General features: G+C 38.6%; 1 protein-coding gene and 2 non-coding genes across 3 annotated transcripts; 2 read left to right on the top strand and 1 right to left on the bottom strand.

The window, feature by feature from the left end:
- The first annotated feature begins 5,516 nt into the window (after positions 1-5,516).
- LOC112715694 (uncharacterized) lies at positions 5,517-9,069 on the top strand. The gene is made up of 6 exons (XM_025767494.3): positions 5,517-6,837; positions 7,392-7,554; positions 7,732-7,908; positions 8,000-8,083; positions 8,189-8,270; positions 8,369-9,069. The coding sequence occupies exons 1-6, from the start codon at positions 6,461-6,463 to the stop codon at positions 8,806-8,808; spliced, it is 1,323 nt and encodes a 440-aa protein (XP_025623279.1). The 5' UTR covers positions 5,517-6,460; the 3' UTR covers positions 8,809-9,069.
- A 10,562-nt stretch (positions 9,070-19,631) lies between these two features.
- LOC112719000 (small nucleolar RNA R71) lies at positions 19,632-19,739 on the top strand. Its single transcript, XR_003161325.1, has one exon. It is a non-coding gene; the product is annotated as a small nucleolar RNA R71 (small nucleolar RNA).
- Positions 19,740-24,989: 5,250 nt separating this feature from the next.
- On the bottom strand, positions 24,990-25,061 carry TRNAD-GUC (transfer RNA aspartic acid (anticodon GUC)). The gene has a single exon. It is a non-coding gene; the product is annotated as a tRNA-Asp (tRNA).
- Between the last annotated feature and the right edge of the window lie 2,541 nt (positions 25,062-27,602).

The following is a 27,602-nucleotide window of genomic DNA, read 5'->3' as shown; positions in this document are numbered from 1 at the left end:
TTAGCCTTCGTCACTCGAAACCCTTCACTCTTGGTTCTGAAGCTCCCTAATATTTTCTTGATATTTAAATGTGCCAGGTAATTTTAAACATGAAAAAGAACTTCTAAAATGGCAGATACAAAAGAAATTGAAGGGTAACTTTTCTGGTGGAAATTTGGTTATGCTGGACTAGTATTTCGTTTTCCCCCTTTTGATTAGTTCTTTTGGGATTTTGATAACTTGTGAAGGTAGAAATACTGAAACAAATTTTTTGTTCCTCATAGATAATTTGCTTATCTTGAACATTTTATGAAATCATGGAGATGTCTGATGGAAAGACTGTAAAACTGTTTCAATATATGGTTTATGCAAAGGAAATCACCTTGGTTTATACAGAAAGATAACTTCAATCCCAGATGCTATGTTGCTGCTACTACTGATAATATGAGTCTTCAAAAGGCTCAGTTGCTGGAGAATTCCTTGGCAGATCAAGTGAATTTTTTTGACTCCAGAACCTCCATTTATTTTGTTTTATTTTTTGTGAACTTTGTTTCAGTTTTGCCATGTGTGTGTTCCGAGTTTTGGTTAACTTTTTCTTTCTTTGATGGGCGAGGGTTTTGGAATTATTCAATGTATATTGAGTGTTTAGTCAAATTGAATTGCTGATATATGCAGAGTGTGTGCTATCCTGCAATACCAGATGGCCATGAGATTAGGAAAACCAAGTTAAAGACCATGATTGAAGTATCTCGAGGCAGCGAATAAGGTTTTGTTAGACTTCTGGTGGAGTGAACGGGACTTGCCATTTTTTGACACATTTGGAAAAGGCGCATTATTGAAAGTGGAAGAAGCTTTTGCTAATTCAAGTTTGAGTTGTGCATATCAGAATGGGGATTCAGTGCTCCAGATTCTTTCCATGTTGTACGAATTCACAAGTTAAGGCATCTGTTCCTGAAACTCCAGATGCCGGTGGGTAAAATCATACCATAACCATAGTGGATTGTGTTGTTCTGGTTGTGTGACAAGAAGTTCTGATTTATGATGGATGTTTATTTGAGTTTTGGTCCAGAAAATGAGGACACAAGTGAGGTCAGTAACTGGCCTATGTTATGTGAATTTTCTCTAGAGTAACTGACGAAGAATGCTTGAAGATATTAAAGAATTGCTGGAAGGCTATACACTGAATGATGGATATTGAAGTATTAGATAGCATTGTATTTTTTGCTCAAGTTGAAAAGCTTGTTGAGAAATTAGAGTTTTGAACTCGAGATTTATTTTGTATTTGAGTATTAATGTATAAAACAATTATAGCAATAATTATATATGTCATTAATTACTATTTGATTTGTCTTGTAATAAAAAATTGCATAATGGTTTGGTAATAAAAAAGGACTGAAAATTTATATTGTGTAGTGATAAAGGAAAAGTCAAAAAAAGGATATTTTTTAATTTGATAAGGCTATCGCCACGCTTTAAAAGCGTGGCCGTATCTCTCTCTCTATCGCCACGCTTTAAAAGCGTGGCCGTATTTCTCTCTATTGCCACGTTTTAAAAGCGTGGCCGTATCTCTCTCTGTCGCCACGCTTTAAAGCGTGGCCATATCTCTCCCTGTCGCCACGCTTTAAAAGCGTGGCCATATCTCCCACCTACAACCACGCTTTTAAAAGTGGCAATTTGTAAAAAAGCGTGGCAAAAAAAAAGCGTGGCGATAGACTGAAAAAAGTGTGGCGATAGAGCAACCGCCACCCTTTCATAGGTCACCCTTTCAAAAGCGTGGCGGTAGCTTAAAAAGCGTGGCAAAAAGCTATCGCCACGCTTTTTTCAGCTTTTTGCCACGCTTTAAAAGCGTGGCAATAGGCGTGTTTTCTTGTAGTGGTTGGTGTAAAAAGTAGGGTTGTTACATCATATTTTTTCAGTTGAATATCACAGTCGGCTAAAGTCTCAAGTAACTTGTTCAGTTCTTGGCCAGCATTGTGAATTTCAGAAAGGTGGGAGGAGACGTCCTCAATAAATGAGCTAAGAGTTAAATGCATGTCGGAAGAAATACGTTGATTGAGAAAAGCAAGCGCATCAGTAAGTCGACCCTTTGGGACAATATCGTCATTGATATCCTCAATGGAATGTTTCAAGCAATCAAGAATAATGTTGATTCTGTCAAGCTTGAGGATCTGGACCCATGGGCGCAGGGGAAGCAATTTCTTCTATAATCTCTTCTTTTTTGGTTGACGCTGCCTGAGTCGACTTCTCAGCTTGAGGGATAACAATGCTCAACTTTAGACCAGAAGACAATACCATAGTTTTTTTAGAGGAATAAACTTGTCAAGTTTCAGACAGGATATTTTCCAAGTCAAAGTCGATGTTATCGAAATTCAAATCTCTAGCTTCTAGAGAAGGAACATTAAAAGGTGGCTCCTTGTCTTGATTGACGAATTTCTACGTCGACAGTACGAGCATAGTGTCTTCATCAACGAATTTCTATGTCGACAGTTCGACAAATTTCTGTGTCGAATGTCTAGGAACAATAGTGGTAGCTACAACAGTTGACCCTGATTCATATGCAGGCCCAAGTTCTTGGTGAGATCCCGCATCACTAGGAAGTGGCATATAGTGAATCTGAAAAGGGCAAAAATATAAGGATCAAGTGACAGTTGAAAGGAACTTAACATTGAAAATATAAACAAAAGAAGTACTAGTGGAGAAGAGGTTGAAATATGAGATGTTGTTAATAATGGATTCTGAGTCAAAGTCAAAACAGGAGTAGACGGACTAACAGTCTAAGTAGTCTGAATATGCTGAAGGAATTCTGTTTCAGCATGAACTGGCTGATCCACTTCTTGATCAGAAAGATAGTTGATATTAGCAACTTGAGAGGAAGTCCCTTTCTGGGATTGCTTCGACTGCAATATATTTGAAAAATAAAAAAAAATTCAAATACAAGGTGGAAACAGTTGCGACAGACATCATTAAGTATATACCTTTGAGGCTGTAGGTCGGACCTTTTAAAGCTTTGATAGTCCATCTCCCGTTAAAATATTAATAGGACCACACTTCTTTGAGGTGAGGGTTGCACCACTTAACCTTCCTTTACTTTGACCTTTTCCTTGTTTAGTCTTTGCCCTAGGGGTTGTGTCTTTGTTAGTATCCCAATTTTTCTCAATTGGTTGTGGGTCAACAGCAACTTTAGTGATGGTTGTCTGTCGAGTAACTAAAGGAATCAAAAGTAAGATGAGTCGAGTATAAAAAATGATGCCTAAAGAAGTACTTGAAAAGAAATTAAAGATTTCTTCTATATGTTTACTTTGGGTTTTCTTCGTTGCTGTCTGCACAGCAGGGAAAACCATATTAGAAAGGGCTTGGTCAAGAGATGCACAATGAGCAGAAAAATACTTCGACCACCATTCATGAAAACCAAGAGTCGATAAGAAACAACGACTGATATTTAGATACTGGTATTGAGTTGAGATTCTTTGGTGGTTCATCTCTAGAATCGAGAGACAGAGGAGAAAGTAAGGCTTGGGCCAAGTCAAACTGTCAGGCTACATACTGGGAGAATAAATGACTAATTTCTTCTTAAGAGCCCAAGTCGACTTTTGAGGTAATCCGACAAGGAGAATTTAAGTAGTGCTCTATTCAAGGAATGACTCATTAAAGCCCAAGGAACGTTATGTATTCTCAAAAAAACACGTGTTATTTTAAATAATGCATAACTGTTCTTTCAAATTTTGAGAATTTGAAAAGGTTGCACGTGCCCAACATGAATATTAAAAATTGTATTTTTGAACAAAATAACAAGTTTTAAAGGGGCAATTTGTTTGTACAAAAAAAAGAATTTTCCTCGACAAAAGGGTGTTTTGACTGCCAATGGTTTCAACTATAGAAGCAGTGTTTCAACTACAGAAGTAAAAACGGGCAAACTGAAGTTAAAGAAAGATGATACATAAAAGTTGAAGTCGAAAAGTAGTTATTGTCTTTCCTTGAGCATCAAGGTTTGCTACTCGATTTTCAAATTGAGAGGAGAACATAGGTGCGAAATTTGAGGAGCAAACTGAAGAAAATTGGGACTTGAAGACCAAGGAAGATGTGGGTGTCAAAACTTGGGGGACAAGATTCTTCATGGTCAAAGTAAGGTCATGGCTGAGGAAAAGGAGAAAGTAAGATAGTGGACAACATGCTCCATGACAAGTCTATCTTCATGGTCTATAAATAATAGAAACTCAGAAAAGATCTAGAACTTCTTCAAAAACACTAGATCATCACAAATAAACCTCTGCCAACATTCTCAGTCCTAGCAACGCAATCGAAGACTATAGAGCACAAGTGCATGTGAGTGTTGGAAGTCCACTTTTATTTGCTTTTCTTTTATCTTCTTTTTTTTTTTGTTTCTTTTCATTTATTTGTTTTCTTTTCATTATTTGCTTTACGCATTTTATTTTTTAGTTTTATTCTTCGAGCATTTTGCTTTCTTTCAATTGCAATTTTTAAGCTTCATCTGTTTTATTGCAATTCTTTATTATTTGCCACAATTCAAACATCTCATACATTTCGACACGAATGCTAAGTAATTTTCGAGTCGAGCGCACTCTTTTTCAGAAGAGTTGTATTTACTCATCGATATTTGAGATCTTGATACAAGTTTGATTCGATACTCTGTCGAAAAACTTTGTTGAGGTTACTAGAAATCAAGTGAAATACATGCTAATTCGAATTTGCCTATTTGATTTACATGTAAATGGATAAAATCGAGTTACCTAATTTGATTTACATAAATGTGTTTAAAATTGGGTGTATAACTAATTCTAATTTAGAATATCTGTGCAATTTTAAACTCCATTTATTTTATTACAGTGACTACTCTTTATTTTATGCATAGTGCCATTAAATGAATAATAATGTTTCTTCTAGTAACTAATAACTTGAAGTAAAAATTGACTAAAAAATTTTAATATAGATTCAACATATGTGAAATTAAAAAATATTCATTTTTATGATTTTTCAAAACTATAAAAACTGTTTTCAAAAAGAGAAATAAGAGAGTGCGATTTTAGTTTTTTTTAATGGTTGAGAAAAGAAATTAAAAAAAATACAATTTTAATTTTTTTATTTTTATTAAAAAAATTTTATAGTCCGATTTATTGTTAAATGACACTATTTTTTATTTTAGAAAAAATCAAAGAGTCCGAATTCTCTTTTCCTTTATACACAAGAAATATCCCCCTCTATTATCACACAATTGTATTTCACCAAGTATGCAGTCGTAGTAAAATTAATTTGCGGTAAAATATGTAAACTTGTAAAGGACTAAACCCTAAGCACACTGGCCGGTGCAGCAACCAGATAGGTGATTATGTTGCAAGATTTGGTACAGTACAATGTACATATTAAAGTTAATATAGAATAAAACAAATGCAGTGGTCTGTGGTTTGTAAGGACCACATTTAAACAATTCTCTATGAAAAAGGTTGTTATGATAACTCAAGCTTTTTTTATTCAAGATACCATATGGTATATAGGATGTTGAAGATGTTATCAATTACATTAATGTAGGGTAAAGTGTTAAACTCGACATAAGAAACGCAAGAAAAACGAGTTTCACAAAACGTGAAGAATAAGGCCTTGGCGTGGCCATAGACCATAGTAGCCACTTACTATATGGTTGCTTAATTTATATAAACCAATGTAGTACTAGTACTTTGATATAGCTTTGTGTTACCTCCATTCATTTTTTTTCAAATATTTCAATCAATTTTTATTTTTCCAAGACCGAACGAACAAACACCGTCAATTGGAAACACGTTAGACTTAGCAAGCTCCAAACCCTCGCTTTCAACGAACAACAACAATAACATAGTAATAGTAGCTTCCAATTCACACGCATCTTCTTCCTTTTCTCAAATTCCCAATTCCCACCACCATTTTCCCCTTCCGTTTATTTATATTTGGCTTCTTATTTATTCCCCAAAACGCCCATTGGTTCCTCTCTCACACTTATCTCTTTCCTCAATTCTCATCCACCAATAATCCAATCCCAACAAAGAAAACATCTCAAATAACAACAACAACAAAGAAGAAGATAATAACACACATAAACCACCGCCATTGGTAACGTTTTTACTATCATGCCTCGCCAACACGACGGCGTCGTTGTTGGATGAAAATTGAAACCCAAGACAACATAACACAACCTCTCTTCTTCTTCTTCTTCTTCTTCTTCTGCTCTTATTTGAACTCTTCATGTCTTAATCACTTTTTTCTTCCAACAACCACCACTACCCCTTAACCTTTGTCGTAATCTTTCTCTAATTTTTCGCCAAAGTTGCTTGCTTTTCTGTTTACCGTGTCTGAATTTGTTATACCTTCACCTAAAATCTTCCACAGCTCCTTCTTGTTGCAAACCCCTTTAACCTATCAATAAAAAAAAGGAGGGTATTTCTATCTTTCTTTTTGTTGAATTTTGAAGAAAGAATTGTTTGTTATTGTTGCCATGGCTTTGTCACAATATGTTCATGATATGTTGGAGAACCCTGCAATCTTGGGTGTATGCATAGGTGTAGCAATGTTTCTTGGCCCAATATGGGTAGCATTTCTTTTTGGTGTTCTAATTGGATGGGTATGGAAACCCAATTGGGCGAGCTTAGCGAAAGGAAAATTTATTGGCTCGTCTTCATCATCATCTTCTTCTTCACCTTCCAAGTCTATTTTGTCACCTTTGAAGGCCTATGCTTCTTCTCCAAGCCTTACTTCTATTAAAATGCAGGCTCCAAATCCAGAATCATTAGCTGTTAATAAATCTATGCTTGTGAAAGGGATGGATAAGAAAGGCTCTTCTTCATTGCCAATGAAAATTGATAACTCTAGCAGGTATGCTGCATTCATCCGCTCGTTGAATATATTATTTGAAATCGTTTACGTTATTGGAATAGAAACGTTATTCATAACAGGGACAAGAAAATTCAGATGTTGACTTAGATTGTTTTGAATTATTTTATGTGACAACTTTGAAGATTGAATCTTCGGTTTTTCTTGGTTGTGTGTGTCAAACCTTTGTCTAAAAACCCGTTAAACTCTGGTGATAAAACGTGGCTTAATTAGTAGTTTTGCAGAGTACTCTTCTTGAAAGAAAGAATTGTAACGAAATATTTAAGCCACTTAATTCTGCATAATCTAACTATAAAAAAAGACAGCCCGGTGCACAAGCATCCCGCGTTAACACGGGTCCGGGGAAGGACCGCACCCAATGGTGAAATGTATGAAGCCTGACCAGATAATTACATAAGGATATGTTAGTTTAGTGGGAAAATCATCGACTTATCAATTGTTTTATTTGTTTATTTATTTGTAGTTTTTTTGCCGCACGTGTTTGTGTGTGTCTTTTTTTGGTTCAGGATTAACATACTTGTGACATTACTATGCAGTGCCTTAAATTCTAGTGGAGAAACATCTAATGCTGTTACTGTGGAGGATTTACATCACCTGTGGCAGCTCGTGGAGGAGAAAGATGGGGGTCTCCCCTGGATGATGATGATGGATCGCTCTACTCCGAACATGGACTACCAAGCATGGCGCAGAGAACCAAAGGTATTTCACCTATTCTGCTAATTTGTTGAGGTTTATTAGTTAGTTTCATTTCAATTTGTGTATTGGATTTGACCTGCTCTTATGTGATTGACGATTTGTGTCGATATTTATTTATAAGGTCTTGTGTCGCTTGCAATTTCTCAGTTTGGTTTACTGATTTTCGACTTGGTTTGGTAGGATGGTCCTCCCGAATACAGAAGTAGAACTGTGTTTGAAGATGCTACTCCTGAAATTGTAAGGGATTTATTCTGGGATGATGAGTTTCGGCCCAGATGGGATGACATGCTTGCAAAGTCAACAATGATACAGGAGTGTCCCACTACTGGAACCATCAAAGTGCAGTGGATACGGAAGGTGCAAATTCTTCAAAGCTGGTTTATGTATTCAAGTTAACTTTCATAATTGATTATGTGTGCTGATTATCGGAAAAAAAAATGCTGTGCAGTTCCCATTTTTCTGCAAAGACAGAGAATACATTATTGGTCGACGAATATTTGAATCTGGAGGATCATACTATTGCGTGACAAAGGTATGCGAAGAAGACTCGATGATACTTATGGTCATTTGCATATTGCTTGATTCGGATGATGGTTCTAATTTCTCTGTTCCTTTGCCGTTATGTTTTCCTGTACAGGGAATAGATTGTCCTTCAATTCCAAGACAAGATAAACCAAGGCGAGTCGACACATACTACTCAAGTTGGTGTATTCGGGCAGGTACATATTGATTATTTTGAAACTTGTTGCATTAGATTGATTAACTTGAATGTTAGATTTGTTTGGAGTTAGGATTAAAATTTTGTTTTTAATATCAGTTGAATCAAAGAGAGCCAAGGGCAAGCTAAGTGCCTGTGAAGTTATCCTCTTCCATCATGAAGAAATGGGGATTCCATGGGAAATTGCAAAAATCGGAGTAAAGAAAGGAATGTGGGGAACAGTTCAGAAGATCGAGCCAGGTTTGCGTGCGTACCAACATGCAAGAGCCTCTGGAACCTCGCTTTCTCGGCACGCTTTCTTGGCTGGGGTCAACACCAAAGTCCCTCCAGAATACTTGGAGAACATTGGATCTGCTGAGAATCGATCTGAGATCGACGAAAATGCGACGTCTTCCGAGAAACCGAAGGGTATGAACATACCAAAGATATTAGTCATAGGGGGTGCTATTGCTCTTGCTTGTAGTATTGATAGGGGATTGGTGGCAAAGTATGCCATATTTGGTGTTGCAAGAAGATTTGCCAATATAGGTAGAAGATGATGATAGGTGTAATCCAGTATATAGAAGAAGCAATTGAAGGAGTTCTATTAGAACCTTTAGATTTTATTGTTGTAGGCAAAATCATTATGAAAAAAAAAATGTCGATTGAAAAAAATAATATAATTTACCATCGGCTAGTGTTGAGGGGTCGTCATTGAAGTTTTTGCTGATTTGGATCGTGAAAAATTATTGGTCCAGACTAGAGAGTATGATGGTTGTATAAACTCAGTTACATCATAAAATTTCGCTCTTTTTCTCAAATTTCCAGGTTAATTAAGTCTTTTGTAGCATGATATGTTACGTTTAAGAATTAAGGATGGTTTACAGTGGAAATATCTTGAATGATTTGAAATAAATTGAGACATTATTTGAAAGAACAAATATGAAATCTTCTACTATTTTATTTGTCTCATAAAATCAGTTAAATTGGACATCTTTCAGAGAATTTAATTCATAACAAATGTTTCAAAACAATGCAAACCATCAAACTGTAGTGCCACACTTGGTTTCTTCTTCCACTACTCTTGTAGATATTGTTTCTTGATTAGATGGCGAAATCCCTCTCGAAAGTTCCTGCATTCATAGAAACCTTGATGTTACTTTTTTGAATTATATAACTGTTGGTAGTGGTGAAGCTTATAGCAGACAATGGGGGCTCTCAACCCCCCCCCCCCCCAAAACGTTTTATAAAACAATTAGTAGTAGTACAGTACTACTAAAAGAAAAATTGTAATTTAATTAGCTTAGTATCTTAACTTTAATCTAAAGTATTCCAGTTCAAACTTTATCTCTTACATTCGTTGTAATTTTTACTTTTAAATTTTAGTAATTTTGGTTGAAATGTCCTTGCCTCTCTCTAAAAAAGGAAAGCTCTCTTTCTTTGTTCAAAAAATCAAAACAAAACACAGCTGATACTTCCTTGTCTTTGATAGAGCTAGAAGTGAGTCAAACCAACTCATGAGATAAGCTGAGCTCGTGAGGTGATAAGTCGAGTTTGAGTTTGGAATTGAGCTCATAAATTATATATATATATATATATATATATATATTAATGTTCTTATTTAAAATTTTATAATTATTTTGATTTCAGACATAAATAAAAAATTCATAATTAATATTATTAATATATATAAGTTATAATTTATTAATATAGAATTATAGATTATATTCTTGTATTTAAGCCAGTTCGTGAGTTCGAGTCAACTCATGAGCTTTCGATGAGCTAAGCTTGTGCTTAAGAAATAGGCTTGATTGTTAATGAGTTGAGCTGTGGGTCAAGCTCAATTTTCGTGAGCCGTCAGCTCGACTCACTTCCAGCCCTAGCCATTGTTGTTCAAACCAAAATCATAACGCGTAAAAACGTTATAAAAAATTATGTATTTTTATTTATTTAATTTAGTGCTATTTTATATTTTACTGTTTATTTATTTTTATTTTATATTATACAAAAAATATTAAATTTTTCAATAAATATTGATGTTATTTTATTTTTATAGATGATAAAAGAATTTGCAAGTTGTAACTTGAGAAGTTTCAATATTTTAATCTAAATTTCGAGTTCAAACAATTATATTTATTGTATCATCTCTGTGAAATTAGATAACATTTTTATTTATTTAATTTAGTATTATTTTATATTTGTTGATTTTTTAATTAAATATTTTTGAGTAAAAATAATATTAAATAAGTATTATAAATTTCAAGTCAACAAAGACTTAAAGAGTATTATTATAAATTATTTTATATTTTTTATCCGTAGAATTATTTATCTATTATTTTATTAGTAACAAACTTAAAGAATAATTATATTTATAAATTTTATTTTAATATAAATATTATTATATAATTTTATGTTAAATTTGTGCCTTCTTCAATTTTTTTTTTCAATCTTCGCCACTGATTGTTAGCATAGAAAATTGATTTTTCTCGACATAAGAGTTTGTCAACTGTCAATAGTTAGTTTCGACTATAGAAGAAAATACAGGGAAGATGAAGTTGAAGAAGGATGGTTGATAAACTGCTATTTTTTAGGGTTTTTTTGTACTGAATTGAGTGGATTTTATCCATTATTCTCACACTTATTCATAGAATTCACATGTTTTACATTTTCCTTCCTAATTTTTTGCTATGATTGAAAACATGCTTCTTTGGCCTTAAATTTGCTAATTTTAATCATTTCTTATTACCATTCGATGTCGTGATATGTTTGTTAAGCGTTTTCAGGGTTTATAGGGTAGAAATGACTTAGAGAATGGAAAAGAAACATGCAAAAGTGGAAGGAACACAAGAAATTGAAGGAATTGCTAAGCTATCAATCCTGACCTCTTCATACTAAATCGATCATAACTTGAGCTACAAAGGTTCGAATGAGGCGGTTCCAGTTGCGTTGGGAAGCTGACATCCGGGGCTTCGAAATAATATGCAATTTGCAATAGGTGCCTTGTAGATAGGTGATGCGTACGCATCGCAGGATCAGTGTGACCAGTGCAGCAGACAAGTGACGCGTACGCGTCACTGACGCGCACGCGTGACTGACGCGCACGCGTGACTAGGATTTTGTTCAGCGACGCGTACGCGTGGCCGACACATACGCGTGACAGAGCGTCACGTGCTGCAATTTATATAAAATACTGGGGGCGATTTCTAGGCTACTTTTGGCCCAGTTTCAAGCCCGAAAATGAAGAATAGAGGCTGCAGAGTGGAGCTGGAAGGGGTGATTCAATCATTCTCACTTCATTCACACAATCTTAAGTTTTAGATGTAGTTTTCTAGAGAGGGAGGCTCTCTCTCTCCTCTCTCTAGGTTTTAGGGTTTCTACTCTAATTTCTTCTTAGATTTAGATTTAATTTCTGTTTTTATTTACAATTTCTTGCAAGTTATTATTCTAGCACCTTTGTTCTTCAATTCTACTTGTTATTTCCTTCACTTTGTTATCCTTATGTTTATGCACTCTTGATGCTTTGGATCTTTGTTAATGCAATTTATATATTCATATTGTTATTGCTTTCTTCAGTTGTCATTGTTAATTTGTTTCAATTGGGTGTTTAGATTTAATATTCCTTGTTACTTTTCTATGCCTTTATTTTGTGCCTTCCAAGTGTTTGATAAAATGTTTGATTGGGTTTTAAATTAGATTTTTATGTTCTTAACTTGGATTGATCAATTAGAGACTCTTGAGTTATCAAAATTCTTTTGTTGATTGGTGATTGAAAATTGCTAGTTGGCTTAGACTTCACTAAATCTAGTCTTTGATTAGGACTTGTGAACTTAAGTTGATTTTGCTCACTTGACTTTTCTTCAATGTTAGAGGTTAACTAAGTGAGAGCAAAAGGCAATTACCATCACAATTGTTAGAACTTTTTTTAGTTGTTATTTTATTTCCTTGTTATTTACGTTACTTGTCTCTTATCACAAAACCCAAAAATATACTTTATCATAACCAATAATAAACTCTTCCCTGCAATTCCTTGAGAGACGACCCGAGGTTTAAATATTTCGGTTAATTTTATTAGGTTTGCTTAAGTGACAAACAATTTAAATATTGATTGAGGTTTAATTGTCGGTTTAGAACTATACTTGCAACATAATATTTTTGTGAAAATCTTTACCGACATTTTTCCTCCATCAATTTTTGGCGCCGTTGCCGGTGAATTGCAAATGTGTGCCTTATTATTGGTTATTGTGAATATTGTGAATATGTTTGCCTTTTGGTTCTTTTTCAGTTTTTGCTTGTTATAGGAGTTTATTTCCATTAGTTTATGTTAGTATTTATTTTTATTTTCTCTTGCTACCATGAATTCTCATCCCTTTGGCTATGAGTGTGGTTACAATTATATTGTAGGAAGTGGAGATTACAATGAAGGCTTGCATCAAGGATGGGACAATTAGAGATGGGAGAAGCTACAAGGATTTGATCAACCCTCTTGGCAACAACCGCCTTCAATGTACTTTGAGCAACAACCATGCCATGATGCATGGCAAGACAATGGTCATGGTAGACCTCTTCGTGACAATCAACAACCACCACCATACACCTATGAACCCCCTCCTCAATATAGCCCTCAACCACCATACTCACAAGCCCCGTTTTACCAAACACCTTCATATGACCCTAACCCATATCCACCATACCAACCACCTTATGAGCCATACGAGCCATACCTAGAACCACCCCCATTCCAACACAATTACTCCCAAGAACCACCACCTCAATATTCACCATCTCCATATCCTTATCAAGAAGAACCACCTTCGTATTATGAGCCCTTTTTTCTAACCAATGAACCCTCCTATCCACCCAAGCTCCCATAGATGATACCTTTAGTGCTATTCTTCAAGGACAAAGAGAGCTTCAAAATTCACTCCAAGCTCTGATATCCCGTGTGGATCCACCCCTTACCTCCAATACTCAACCCTCATATCCACTCCAATCTCCAATGGATGACACCCTTGGTGTTGTGCTTCAAGGGCAAGAAGAGATGAAAACGGAGGTACTAGAATTCATGGTTGCCTTGACTGAGTTAGTAAATTGATTAGCCTCCCAACGTTTGGACACTCAAGAAACTTCCATGGCTACATATGGAGAATCTAACAAAGAACGTAGCATGAAGGAGAGATTAGAAACTCCGATGAAAAATAAGGAATGTAATTTTGTATTAGAACAATTAGAGAAAGCCATAATTGTTGAAGAGGAAGAAGTGGTTGTAGACTTAGGAGATGTTGAGAGTCCATGGGAACCTCAAGTCATAGAGCCTCCTTCCAAGAAGTTTGAATTTGATGTTGAGTAGGGTGTACAACCTCCAAAGCATATCATGGTTGAAGATTTTGAGGAAGTTGATCAAGAGATGGATTTAATAATTGATGAATTTCTTACTACAATTGATTCATCCCCCATTGGACTTGAAAAAAAGGTTAAGGAAGAAGGTGTACAACTTCCAAGGCATATTCCCTATGAAGAATTGGACGGAACAGATAAAGAGGCAAGTTTCCTTGGTGATGATGATCATAAATCAAGCCCTCCTAGTAATGAACCCCTTGAGTTTGAAGAACCTTCTCCTAATGAAATTGAAAGCAAGATTGAGATAGATTCCTCTCAACCTCATAGTTATGATTTGAGTGACGGAGAAGAGTTGGATGGATTCGGTGAGGAAGAGCTTGAAAATGAAGATTCTTTTCAAAAGGTGGAAGTTCGTCCGCAAGGTTGGACGGGAGTTGAATATGCTTTGTCAAGATCATTGGAGACTTCTCTAACTAGGTTGCCATCTACTCCTTCATTTGAGTGGGTAAAACTTATCTCTATTAATTTTATTGTCCCACTTGATTATGATATTCTTGAAACGGATGGCCAGCTTAGGAGGCTTTGTGGCATTAAGCGTAAGAGAATGATGTTTAGTGGTTGGAGTTGCAAGTCAAGACTCATCAAGGTTGAGATTTCAAGAGGTAGATGCAAGGGTTGGACTAGTGATCAATTGGTTGGATCTAAGAGAAGAGTTTGGTACTTCATTGAGAATTCAGATTGCTTGCCACCCGGTTGGAACCAAGATGATCCACTTAAAGACGGGTGTAGAAACAAAATTTGGGATCCCGGCATACAAGAGGATCAACTTTGGGAGCTCAAAGCTTGTGAAGAAGTTCATCAAGGCTTGGTGAATTCACTTGGAAATGTTGGAGCTTATTGGAAGTCCAAGCGTTGGTGGAAGTTTCAAGATGAGTTCAAGCACAAGCCACCATGACAAGGAGCTCACCAAATGTCCAACATAAAGACTTTAGCTAAAAGTGCTAGGTGGGAGACACCCCACCATGGTAAATTTTTCATATTTTTCCTTTTATTTTATTACTAATAAGTTGAATTTTCATTTTTAATTAGGTTTATTTTGTTTAAGCTGTGATCTAGCTTGTTTAATAATATTTGGATTTAATTTGGCAGCTTGTTATTTCTCAATAAGCTTAAAAAAAATTTGGTCTCACACGTGCGCGTAGAGTTGCGCTGGAAGCGCGCTGGAGGGGTGATAAGCTGGTGCGCGAAATTGTGAACAATACTTTTTCACAACTCTCATAATCCCCGGTCATGAACCCCAAAAACTTGGTAGTTCAGTACCATGGCATTACACAACTTCGCACAACTAACCAGCAAGTGCACTGGGTCGTCCAAGTAATAAACCTTACGCGAGTAAGGGTCGATCCCACGGAGATTGTTAGTATTGAAGCAAGCTATGGTCATCTTGTAAATCTTAGTCAGGCAAACTCAAATGTATATGGTGATGAACGAAAATAACATAAAGGTAAAGATAGTGATACTTATGTAATTCATTGGTAGGAACTTCAGATAAGCGCATGAAGATGCCTTCCCTTCCGTCTCTCTGCTTTCCTACTGTCTTCATCCAATCCTTCTTACTCCTTTCCATGGCAAGCTTAAGCAAGGGTTTCACCGTTGTCAGTGGCTACCTCCCATCCTCTTAGTGAAAGCGATTGCATATGCTCTGTCACAGCATAGCGGAATTCATCTGTCGGTTCTCAATCAGGCCGGAATAGAATCCAGTGATTCTTTTGCGTCTGTCACTAACGCCCCGCCCTCAGGAGTTTGAAGCACGTCACAGTCATTCAATCATTGAATCCTACTCAGAATACCACAGACAAGGTTAGACCTTCCGGATTCTCTTGAATGCCGCCATCAGTTCTCGCCTATACCACGAAGACTCTGATCTCACGGAATGGTTGGCTCGTTTGTCAGGCGATCAACCATGCATCGTGCAATCAGGAATCCAAGAGATATTCACTAGGGCCTTGATCGCTTGTAGAACAAGAATGGTTGTCAGTCACCTTGTTCATGGGTGAGAATGATGATGAGTGTCACGGATCATCACATTCATCAAGTTGAAGAACAAGTGATATCTTGGATAAAGAACAAGCGGAATTGAATGGAAGAACAATAGTAATTGCATTAATACTCGAGGTACAGCAGAGCTCCACACCTTAATCTATGGTGTGTAGAAGCTCCACCGTTGAAAATACATAAGAACAAGGTCTAGGCATGGCCGAATGGCCAGCCTCCCAAAGTGATCAAAAGATCTAAAGAAAAAGGTTCCAAAGATCAAAAGATTTCTAATACAATAGTCAAAGGTCCTACTTATAGAAAACTAGTAGCCTAAGGTGTACAGAAATGAGTAAATGACATAAAAATCCTCTTCCGGGCCCACTTGGTGTGTGCTTGGGCTGAGCATTGAAGCATTTTTCGTGCAGAGACTCTTCTTGGAGTTAAACGCCAGCTTTAGTGCCAGTTTGGGCGTTTAACTCCCATTTGGGTGCCAGTTCCAGCGTTTAACGCTGGGATTTCTTGAGGTGACTTTGAACGCCGGTTTGGGCCATCAAATCTTGGGCAAAGTATGGACTATCATATATTTCTGGAAAGCTCAGGATGTCTACTTTCCAACGCCGTTGAGAGCGCGCCAATTGGGCTTCTGTAGCTCCAGAAAATCCACTTCGAGTGCAGGGAGGTCAGAATCCAACAGCATCTGCAGTCCTTTTTGGTCTCTGAATCAGATTTTTGCTCAGGTCCCTCAATTTCAGCCAGAAAATACCTGAAATCACAGAAAAACACACAAACTCATAGTAAAGTCCAGAAAAGTGAATTTTAACTAAAAACTAATAAAAATATACTAAAAACTAACTAGATCATACCAAAAACATACTAAAAACAATGCCAAAAAGTATACAAATTATCCGCTCATCACAACACCAAACTTAAATTGTTGCTTGTCCTCAAGCAACTGAAAATCAAATAAGATAAAAAGAAGAGAATATGCAATGAATTCCAAAAACATCTATGAAGATCAGTATTAATTAGATGAGCGGGGCTTTTAGCTTTTTGCCTCTGAATAGTTTTGGCATCTCACTCTATCCTTTGAAATTCAGAATGGTTGGCTTCTTTAGGAACTCAGAGTCCAGATAGTGTTAATGATTCTCTTAGTAAAGTATGATGATTCTTGAACATAGCTATTTATTGAGTCTTGGCTGTGGCCCAAAGCACTCTGTCTTCCAGTATTACCACCGGATACATACATGCCACAGACACATAATTGGGTGAACCTTTCCAGATTGTGACTCAGCTTTGCTAAAGTCCCCAATTAGAGATGTCCAGGGTTCTTAAGCACACTCTTATTTGCCTTGGATCACAACTCTTTATTTCTTTCTATTTTTTTTCGATTTTTCTCTCTCTTTTTTTCGAATTTTTTTTGAATAGCTTTTTCTTGCTTCAAGAATCATTTTAATGATTTTTCAGATCCTCAGTAACATGTCTCCTTTTTCATCATTCTTTCAAGAGCCAACATTCATGAACCACAAATTCAAGATACATATGCACTGTTTAAGCATACATTCAGAGAACAAAAATATTGCCACCACATCAAAATAATTAACTGTTATAAAATTCAAAATTCATGCAATTCTTCCTTTTTCAATTAAGCACATTTTTATTTAAGAAAGGTGATGGATTCATAGGACATTCATAACTTTAAGGCATAGACACTAAGACACTAATGATCACAAGACACAAACATGGATAAACATAAGCATAAAATTCGAAAAACAGAAGAATAAAGAACAAGGAAATCAAAGAACGGGTCCACCTTAGTGATGGCGGCTCTTTCTTGCTCTTGAAGATCCTATGGAGTGCTTGAGCTCCTCAATGTCTCTTCCTTGTCTTTGTTGCTCCTCCCTCATGATTCTTTGATCTTCTCTATTCTCATGAAGGATGATGGAGTGTTCTTGATGCTCCACCTTTAGTTGTCCCATGTTGGAACTCAATTCTCCTAGGAAGGTATTTAATTGCTCCCAATAGTTTTGTGGAGGAAAGTGCATCCCTTGAGGAATCTCAGGGATCTCATGATGAGTGGGATCTCTTGTGTGCTCCATCCTCTTCTTAGTGATGGGCTTGTCCTCCTCAATGGGGGTGTGCTGTTTTTCTTCCTGTTTTTCATTCTGTTTTTGCTTTTTCAGTTAATTTTGTGACTTCTCATGATCATCAACCTACAAAAAGATAAAATAACAAAGAAAATAATTAATTATAAAACATTGGGTTGCCTCCCAACAAGCGCTTCTTTATTGTCACTAGCTTGACAGAGGACTCTCATGGAGCCTCAGAAATGCTCAGAACCGTGTTGGAACTTCCCAACACCAAACTTAGAGTTTGAATGTGGGGGTTCAACACCAAACTTAGAGTTTGGTTGTGGCCTCCCAACACCAAACTTAGAGTTTGACTGTGGGGGCTCTGTTTGGCTCTGTTTTGAGAGAAGCTCTTCATTCTTCCTCTCCATGATGACAGAGGGATATCCTTGGGACTTAAACACCAAGGATTCTTCATTCACTTGAATGATCAACTCTCCTCTATCAACATCAATCACAGCCTTTGCTGTGGCTAGGAAGGGTCTGCCAAGGATGATGGATTCATCCATGCTCTTCCCAGTCTTTAGGACTATGAAATCAGTAGGGATGTAATGGTCTTCAACTTTAACTAGAACATCCTCTACAAGTCCATAGGCTTGTTTTCTTGAGTTGTCTGCCATCTCTAGTGAGATTTTTGCAGCTTGCACCTCTAAGATCCCTAATTTCTCCATTACAGAGAGGGGCATGAGGTTTACACTTGACCCTAAGTCACACAAGGCCTTCTTGAAGGTCATGGTGCCTATGGTACAAGGTATAGAAAACTTCCCAGGATCCTGCCTCTTTTGAGGTAGTTTCTGCCTAGACAAGTCATTCAGTTCTTTGGTGAGCAAAGGGGATTCATCCTCCCAAGTCTCATTTCCAAATAACTTGTCATTTAGCTTCATGATTGCCCCAAGGTATTTAGCAACTTGCTCCTCAGTGACATACTCATCCTCTTCAGAGGAAGAATACTCATCAGAGCTCATGAATGGCAGAAGTAAGTCCAATGGAATCTCTATGGTCTCAGTTTGAGCCTCAGATTCCCATGGTTCCTCATTGGGGAACTCATTGGAGGCCAGTAGACGCCCAGTGAGGCCTTCCTCAGTGGCGTTTACTGCCTCTCCTCCCTCCCAGGATTCGGCTAAGTTGATGGCTTTGCACTCTCCTTTTGGATTTTCTTCTGTATTGCTTGGGAGAGTACTTGGAGGGAGTTCAGTAATTTTCTTGCTCAGCTGACCCACTTGTCCTTCCAAATTTCTAATGGAGGACCTTGTTTCAGTCATGAAACTTTGAGTGGTTTTGATCAGATCAGAGACCATGGTTGCTAAGTCAGAGGTATTCTGCTTAGAACTCTCTGTCTGTTGCTGAGAAGATGATGGGAAAGGCTTGCTATTGCTAAACCTGTTTCTTCCACCATTATTGTTGTTGAAACCTTGTTGAGGTCTCTGTTGATCCTTCCATGAAAGATTTGGATGATTCCTCCATGAGGGATTATAGGTGTTTCCATAGGGTTCTCCCATGTAATTCACCTCTTCTATTGAAGGGTTCTCAGGATCATAGGCTTCTTCCTCAGATGAAGCCTCTTTAGTACTGCTTGGTGCATTTTGCACTCCAGACAGACTTTGAGAAATCATATTGACTTGTTGAGTCAATGTTTTATTCTGAGCCAATATGGCATTCAGAGTGTCAATCTCAAGAACTCCTTTCTTCTGACTAGTCCCATTGTTCACAGGATTTCTTTCAGAAGTGTACATGAATTGGTTATTTGCAACCATTTCAATCAGTTCTTGAGCTTTAGTAGGCGTCTTCTTCAGATGAAGAGATCCTCCAGAAGAGCTATCCAAAGACATCTTGGACAGTTCAGAGAGACCATCATAGAAAATACCTATGATGCTCCATTCAGAAAGCATATCAGTGGGACACTTTCTGATCAATTGTTTGTATCTTTCCCAAGCTTCATAGAGGGATTCTCCTTCCTTCTGTCTGAAGGTTTGGACTTCCACTCTAAGCTTACTCAATTTTTGAGGTGGAAAGAACTTTGCCAAGAAGGCATTGACTAGCTTTTCCCAAGAGTCCAGGCTTTCTTTAGGTTGAGAATCCAACCATGTTCTAGCTCTGTCTCTTACAGCAAAAGGGAATAGCATCAGTCTGTAGACCTCAGGGTCAACCCCATTAGTCTTGACAGTGTCACAGATTTGCAAGAACTCAGCTAAAAACTGATGAGGATCTTCCAGTGGAAGTCCATGGAACTTGCAATTCTGTTGCATTAGAGAAACTAATTGAGGCTTAAGCTCGAAGTTGTTTGCTCCAATGGCAGGGATAGAGATGCTTCTCCCATAGAAATTGGGAGTAGGTGCAGTAAAGTCACCAAGCACCTTCCTTGCATTGTTGGCATTGTTGTTGTTTCCGGCTGCCATGAGTTCTTCCTCCTTGAAGAGTTCGTTCAGGTGCTTTAAAGAGAGTTGTGCTTTGGCTTCTCTTAGCTTTCTCTTCAAGGTCCTTTCAGGTTCAGGATCAGCCTCAACAAGAATGCCTTTGTCTTTGCTCCTGCTCATAAGAAAGATAGGGGAACAAGGAAATGTGGAATCCGCTATGTCACAGTATAGAGATTCCTTTAGGTGTCAGAGGAAACGAAGAGTAGAAGACAGAAGTGGAAAATTCGAACTTAACAAAGGAGATGGAGTTCGAATTTTGCATTAAGGGATAGTGTTAGTCCATAAATAGAAGGATGTGAGAAGGAGGGAAGTAATTTTCGAAAATTAAGTGAAAAATTTTGAGAACATTTTTGAAAAACATTACTTAATTTTCGAAAATGAAAATGGAAAAGAAATCAAGTGATTTTTGAAAAAGATTTTGAAATTAGAAATCAAAAGGATTTGATTGAAAACTATTTTAAAAAAATGTGGTTAAGAAGATATGATTGATTTAAAAAAAATGTGATTGAGAAGATATGATTTGAAAAACATTTTAAAAAGATTTGATTTGAAAATTAAAAACTTGACTAACAAGAAAAGATATGATTCAAACATTAAACCTTTCTCAACAGAAAAGGTAACATACTTGAAATGTTGAATCAAATCATTAATTGATAGTAAGTATTTTTAAAAATGGAAAGAAATTGATTTTTGAAAAAGATTTGATTGAAAAATTGATTTGAAAAAGATTTGATTTTTGAAAAGATTTTGAAAACTTAGAAAAAAATTTGATTTGAAAACAAAATCTTCCCCTCTAGCCATCCTGGCGTTAAACGCCCAGAATGGTATCCATTCTGGCGTTTAACGCCCAAAATGCTACCTTTTTGGGCGTTAAACGCCCAACCAGGTACCCTGGCTGGCGTTTAAACGCCAGTCTGTCCTTCTTCACTGGGCGTTTTGAACGCCCAGCTTTTTCTGTGCAATTCCTCTGCTGTATGTTCTGAATCTTCAATTCTCTGTATTATTGACTTGAAAAGACATAAATTAAAAATATTTTTGGATTTTTAATAATAAGGACAAACCAAAATGCAACAAGAATCAAATAACAATGCATGCAAGACACCAAACTTAGCAGTTTGTATACTACTGACACTAACAGGATGAAAATGCATATGAGACACACAAAACTATCAAGTCAAATTGAATTCAAAGATCAGAGCAAGTAAATCATCAAGAACATCTTGAAGATCACTTAGACACATGAATGCATGCAATTGACACCAAACTTATGATGAGACACTAGACTCAAACAAGAAATATTTTTGGATTTTATGATTTTGAAAATTTTTTTTTGTGTTTTTCGAAAATTAAATGGAAAAAGATATCAAAATTCTCAATGAGAATTCCAGGAATCAGGGCAATGCTAGTCTAAGACTCCGGTCCAGGAATTAGACATGGCTTCACAGCCAGCCAAGCTTTCAAAGAAAGCTTCGGTCCAAAACACTAGACATGGCCAGAGGCCAGCCAAGCCTTAGCAGATCACTGCTCCAAAAGCAAGATTGATAAGAAATCAACAAGCTCTTGTGGTGATAAGTTGAAATCTCGGTCCAATGAGATTAGACATGGCTTCTCAGCCAGCCAGACTTCAACAAATCATCATGAAACTCTAGAACTCATCTTTAAGAATTTCGAAAAAAATTAATACCTAATCTAAGCAACAAGATGAACCGTCAGTTGTCCAAACTTGAACAATCCCGGGCAATAACGCCAAAAATTTGGTGTTGTTGCCGGATCTTGGCACTGATGTTACCAAAAGCTTGCTCAAAACCTGAACAATCCCCGGCAACGGCGCCAAAAACTTGGTGCGCGAAATTGTGAACAATACTTTTTCACAACTCTCATAATCCCCGGTCATGAACCCCAAAAACTTGGTAGTTCAGTACCATGGCATTACACAACTTCGCACAACTAACCAGCAAGTGCACTGGGTCGTCCAAGTAATAAACCTTACGCGAGTAAGGGTCGATCCCACGGAGATTGTTAGTATTGAAGCAAGCTATGGTCATCTTGTAAATCTTAGTCAGGCAAACTCAAATGTATATGGTGATGAACGAAAATAACATAAAGGTAAAGATAGTGATACTTATGTAATTCATTGGTAGGAACTTCAGATAAGCGCATGAAGATGCCTTCCCTTCCGTCTCTCTGCTTTCCTACTGTCTTCATCCAATCCTTCTTACTCCTTTCCATGGCAAGCTTAAGCAAGGGTTTCACCGTTGTCAGTGGCTACCTCCCATCCTCTCAGTGAAAGCGATTGCATATGCTCTGTCACAGCATAGCGGAATTCATCTGTCGGTTCTCAATCAGGCCGGAATAGAATCCAATGATTCTTTTGCGTCTGTCACTAACGCCCCGCCCTCAGGAGTTTGAAGCACGTCACAGTCATTCAATCATTGAATCCTACTCAGAATACCACAGACAAGGTTAGACCTTCCGGATTCTCTTGAATGCCGCCATCAGTTCTCGCCTATACCACGAAGACTCTGATCTCATGGAATGGTTGGCTCGTTTGTCAGGCGATCAACCATGCATCGTGCAATCAGGAATCCAAGAGATATTCACTAGGGCCTTGATCGCTTGTAGAACAAGAATGGTTGTCAGTCACCTTGTTCATGGGTGAGAATGATGATGAGTGTCACGGATCATCACATTCATCAAGTTGAAGAACAAGTGATATCTTGGATAAAGAACAAGCGGAATTGAATGGAAGAACAATAGTAATTGCATTAATACTCGAGGTACAGCAGAGCTCCACACCTTAATCTATGGTGTGTAGAAGCTCCACCGTTGAAAATACATAAGAACAAGGTCTAGGCATGGCCGAATGGCCAGCCTCCCAAAGTGATCAAAAGATCTAAAGAAAAAGGTTCCAAAGATCAAAAGATTTCTAATACAATAGTCAAAGGTCCTACTTATAGAAAACTAGTAGCCTAAGGTGTACAGAAATGAGTAAATGACATAAAAATCCTCTTCCGGGCCCACTTGGTGTGTGCTTGGGCTGAGCATTGAAGCATTTTTCGTGCAGAGACTCTTCTTGGAGTTAAACGCCAGCTTTAGTGCCAGTTTGGGCGTTTAACTCCCATTTGGGTGCCAGTTCCAGCGTTTAACGCTGGGATTTCTTGAGGTGACTTTGAACGCCGGTTTGGGCCATCAAATCTTGGGCAAAGTATAGACTATCATATATTGCTGGAAAGCTCAGGATGTCTACTTTCCAACGCCGTTGAGAGCGCGCCAATTGGGCTTCTGTAGCTCCAGAAAATCCACTTCGAGTGCAGGAAGGTCAGAATCCAACAGCATCTGCAGTCCTTTTTGGTCTCTGAATCAGATTTTTGCTCAGGTCCCTCAATTTCAGCCAGAAAATACCTGAAATCACAGAAAAACACACAAACTCATAGTAAAGTCCAGAAAAGTGAATTTTAACTAAAAACTAATAAAAATATACTAAAAACTAACTAGATCATACCAAAAACATACTAAAACCAATGCCAAAAAGTATACAAATTATCCGCTCATCATAAGCACACAAGCCAACCCCTGCGTGCGCATCGCTGACGCGTATGCGTCAATTGCATTTCTGGCATTCCACACGTGGGCGTGGGTGACGCTTACACGTCATTTCTTCATGCCATCTATGGTACAGCAAACCGAAAGTTGCGCCGCCACTGTGCGAGTATTGTGCAAGGAGCACAATTGACACCCACGCGTACGCATGACCATTGCGTACGCGTCACTTCCTTATTCTACAACCCACGCATACGCGTGGGCGACGCTTATGCGTCGCTTCCTGTTTTCCATTCTTCTTCCTTCTTCTCTAATTTCTTATTCTTTCTTCTTCCTTTCTTACTTTCTTCTTCTTCATTTCTTTAACTTCTCATCCTTATTCTCTTTCATTCTATTTTATTCATTGCATTTGCATACTTTCATTCACATTTTAGTCTTGTGCATGTTTTTATTTTCTTTTCTAAGTTTGTTATTTCTCCATTAATGTTAAATGTTTTTACTCATCTGTTGAATTTTTCTTCCATTGTTTTGGTGTTTAGTGACTTGTTCTCTATTGTTGGGTGATATTATTTATCGGTCAATGCTAATCTTTTATGACATTTGTATTCCTTGTGCATTGATATGACCTTATATTGTCTTTCATGACCTACTCTCTCTCCCTCATTGTTACAATTCTTGCACTATTGATATGCCATTCACCTATATTGCTTTCTCACTTGCATGTTGTAGCTACCATGTAGTTGAAAATCTCATTATTATTTGGCATTAGTCCACCCTTATTTTATTTGTTTACATATCTTTGTTTATGGGTTACTCTTCTTCCTTTTTCTCTTTGTTCATACCCTGACCGAGCTCCTCCAACTCGGCAAAATCCAAGAAAGGTCCGACCTCGTCCCAAGGCCCACGCCTGAGGTCGGACCTCGGACAAACAAAGCTAAGAAGGCCCATCAGAAGGAACGCAGCCCAAAACCTAAAGGCCGAAAAGGCCTAGGAAAGGCGGTTCCACAAAGATAGAGATAAAACTCCCAAAAGATAAGATAAGATAAGAATATCTTATCCAGGGAAGATCACAGCCAACTACTATAAATACACTGGAACACCCAGGTATGACATACATTCCACACTCTATACATATCTGCTTGAACCCATGCTAACTTAAGCATCGGAGTGTCATTGCAGGTACAACCACCAACCACTCCACATATCAAGCTCGGGTCCCTGACCCCCACCTCGGGCCCCTCCAAAGACGACCGAGCTACACGTTTCAGGTAACCCTCGGAACATTGGCGCCGTTGCCGGGGATCGAACCCGGGTCACCCGCGTGACAGGCGGGAATACTCACCACTATACTACAACGACCCTCTCAACAATGACCACGCATCAGAACAAGAGGAGGAAGTTGACACCGGAGAACGACCGGACAGCCCTCTATCACCACGCACTCCAGGAGGAAACAAACACAATCGCCCAAAGACATCACTCCCAAACAAAGATCCACAAAATTCCGAAAAAGAAAAGAGCTCGGGAATTCTAGAAGCAGTTCGGGCACAACAAAACCGACTGAAACAACTCGAAGAGGATATAAAGAAGCAAAAGGAAACTGAACAAGATCTGAGAAGGGAGGCTCGAAAGCGCAGAGAACTAGAAGAAAAACTACGGAAAATAGAGGCCAATCTGAAAGACCGGACAGAACGCGGCACCACCCCCGAATGCAACCATGATCCCTTCACGCAAGAGATCATGAAGGAGAAGGTACCACGAAACTTCAAGCCACCCGATATGGATCTCTACGACGGCACCACCGATCCAAGTCACCACCTCAGCAACTTCAGAAGCAGAATGTACCTAGTCGACGCCTCCGACGCGATTCGATGCAAAGCCTTCCCCACCACACTCACCAAGTCGGCCATGAAGTGGTTCGACAACCTGCCACCAAGATCAATCACCAGCTTCGAAGACCTAACCAAAAAATTCCTGACAAGGTTCTCTATTCAAAAGGACAAAACGAAACATGCCCCCAGTCTACGCGGAATCAAACAAGGTAACCAAGAAACTCTCCGAGAGTACATGGAGCGATTCAACAGAGCCTGCCTGGACATACAACACTTGCCCACTGAAGCGGCCATCATGGGACTAGCAAACGGCCTAAAGGAGGGACCATTTAGCCAATCCCTATCCAACATGGAGGAAACCTCCCAGTTAAGAGACTCTTCTAGGAAGGAATCGACCTACCCACTCCGAGATCGAGATCGGGAACAAAGGAAGAAAGAAGAAACCAACTCGGACAAGCCACGAAAGTACCACAGTTACACCCCCCTCCGAGTCTCCTTGGTAGACATCTACAGAGAAGTATGCCACACCGAAAAGATCCCACCACCTCGACCGCTAAAACACAAGAGAGCGGGGAGAGATCGGTCCGAATACTGTGAATATCACAAGCTCTACGGTCATTCTACAAACGACTGCCACGACCTAAAGAATGTTATAGAAAAGCTAGCCAGAGAAGGAAAACTCGACAGATACATAGCAGAGAAAGGAGAAGAGACCAAGAAGAGAAGGAGGGGAGATAACGAAGATCGGGCTGAACAAACCCCGCGAACCCCTGAAAGGCACGTTCACATGATAAATGGAGGTTTTGCAGGCGGAGGAACATCCAGATCCTCGCGAAAAAGACACCTCAAAGAAGTCTACCACGTCCGAGAAGACAATCCCCTGCCCGAACTACCTACTATCTCGTTTACTCGAGAAGATGCTCAAGGGATAATACCCGGGCACGACGATCCAATGGTAATCACCATTATCCTGGCAAACGCCAACTTACATCGAACCCTGATTGACCAGGGAAGCTCTGCAGATATCCTGTTCAAAACGGCCTTCGACAAACTCGGACTTGAAGAAAAAGAACTAAAGGCCTATCCCACCGATCTGTTTGGGCTAGGAGATACCCCGATCCATCCCTTAGGATACATCTCGCTGCACACTACCTTCGGAAAAGGCGAGCAATCTAAAACGTTAAGCATCGACTACATTGTAGTCGACGTCACTTCAGCATACAATGCCCTCATTGGGCGACCAACCCTAAACAAACTAGCAGCTATAGTCTCAACCCCACACCTCTGTATGAAGTTCCCTACCGCGAAAGGAATCGCTACCCTAAAAGGCGACCAAAAACTAGCACGGCGGTGCTACAACGAAAGCCTGAGCCTAAAAGGGAAAGAGGTCAACACAATAGAACTCGGACGAGTTCAAGCCCGAGAAGACCTTCGACAACAACCAGAGGGAGAAACCGAAAAAGTCCAGATCGGGAACACATCTGAAAGAGTCACAAACATAGGAGCAAACCTCGAAGCGGGCCTAAAAGAGGAACTCATAACCCTCTTAAAAGAAAATTCCGACCTCTTCGCCTGGAAAGCCTCCGACATGCCAGGCATAAGCCCCGACCTGATGTGCCATAAGCTATCAGTGTACCCGGGATCCCGACCTGTCCAACAAAGACGCAGGAAGCTCGGGCCCGAACGCATGCAAGCAATAGAAGAACAGGTACAAGCACTACTAGATGCAGGGTTCATTAAGGAAGTAAAATATCCCCTATGGCTCGCAAACGTGGTCCTGGTAAAAAAGCCCAATGGAAAATGGAGGATGTGCGTCGATTACACGGATCTCAACAAAGCCTGCCCCAAAGACCCATATCCACTACCTAACATCGACGCCTTAGTAGACGCAGCCTCAGGCTACAGATATCTCTCCTTCATGGACGCATACTCAGGATACAATCAAATCCCGATGTACGGACCCGACCAAGAAAAGACCTCGTTCATAACCCCAAGGGCAAACTACTGCTACGTCGTAATGCCCTTCGGGCTAAAGAACGCAGGGGCAACCTACCAGAGGCTAATGAAC

The sequence above is a fragment of the Arachis hypogaea genome, chromosome 10, assembly GCF_003086295.3.
Source record: "Arachis hypogaea cultivar Tifrunner chromosome 10, arahy.Tifrunner.gnm2.J5K5, whole genome shotgun sequence".
NCBI classification, from domain to species: domain Eukaryota; kingdom Viridiplantae; phylum Streptophyta; class Magnoliopsida; order Fabales; family Fabaceae; genus Arachis; species Arachis hypogaea.
This window is presented reverse-complemented; position numbering and strand designations above follow the sequence as displayed.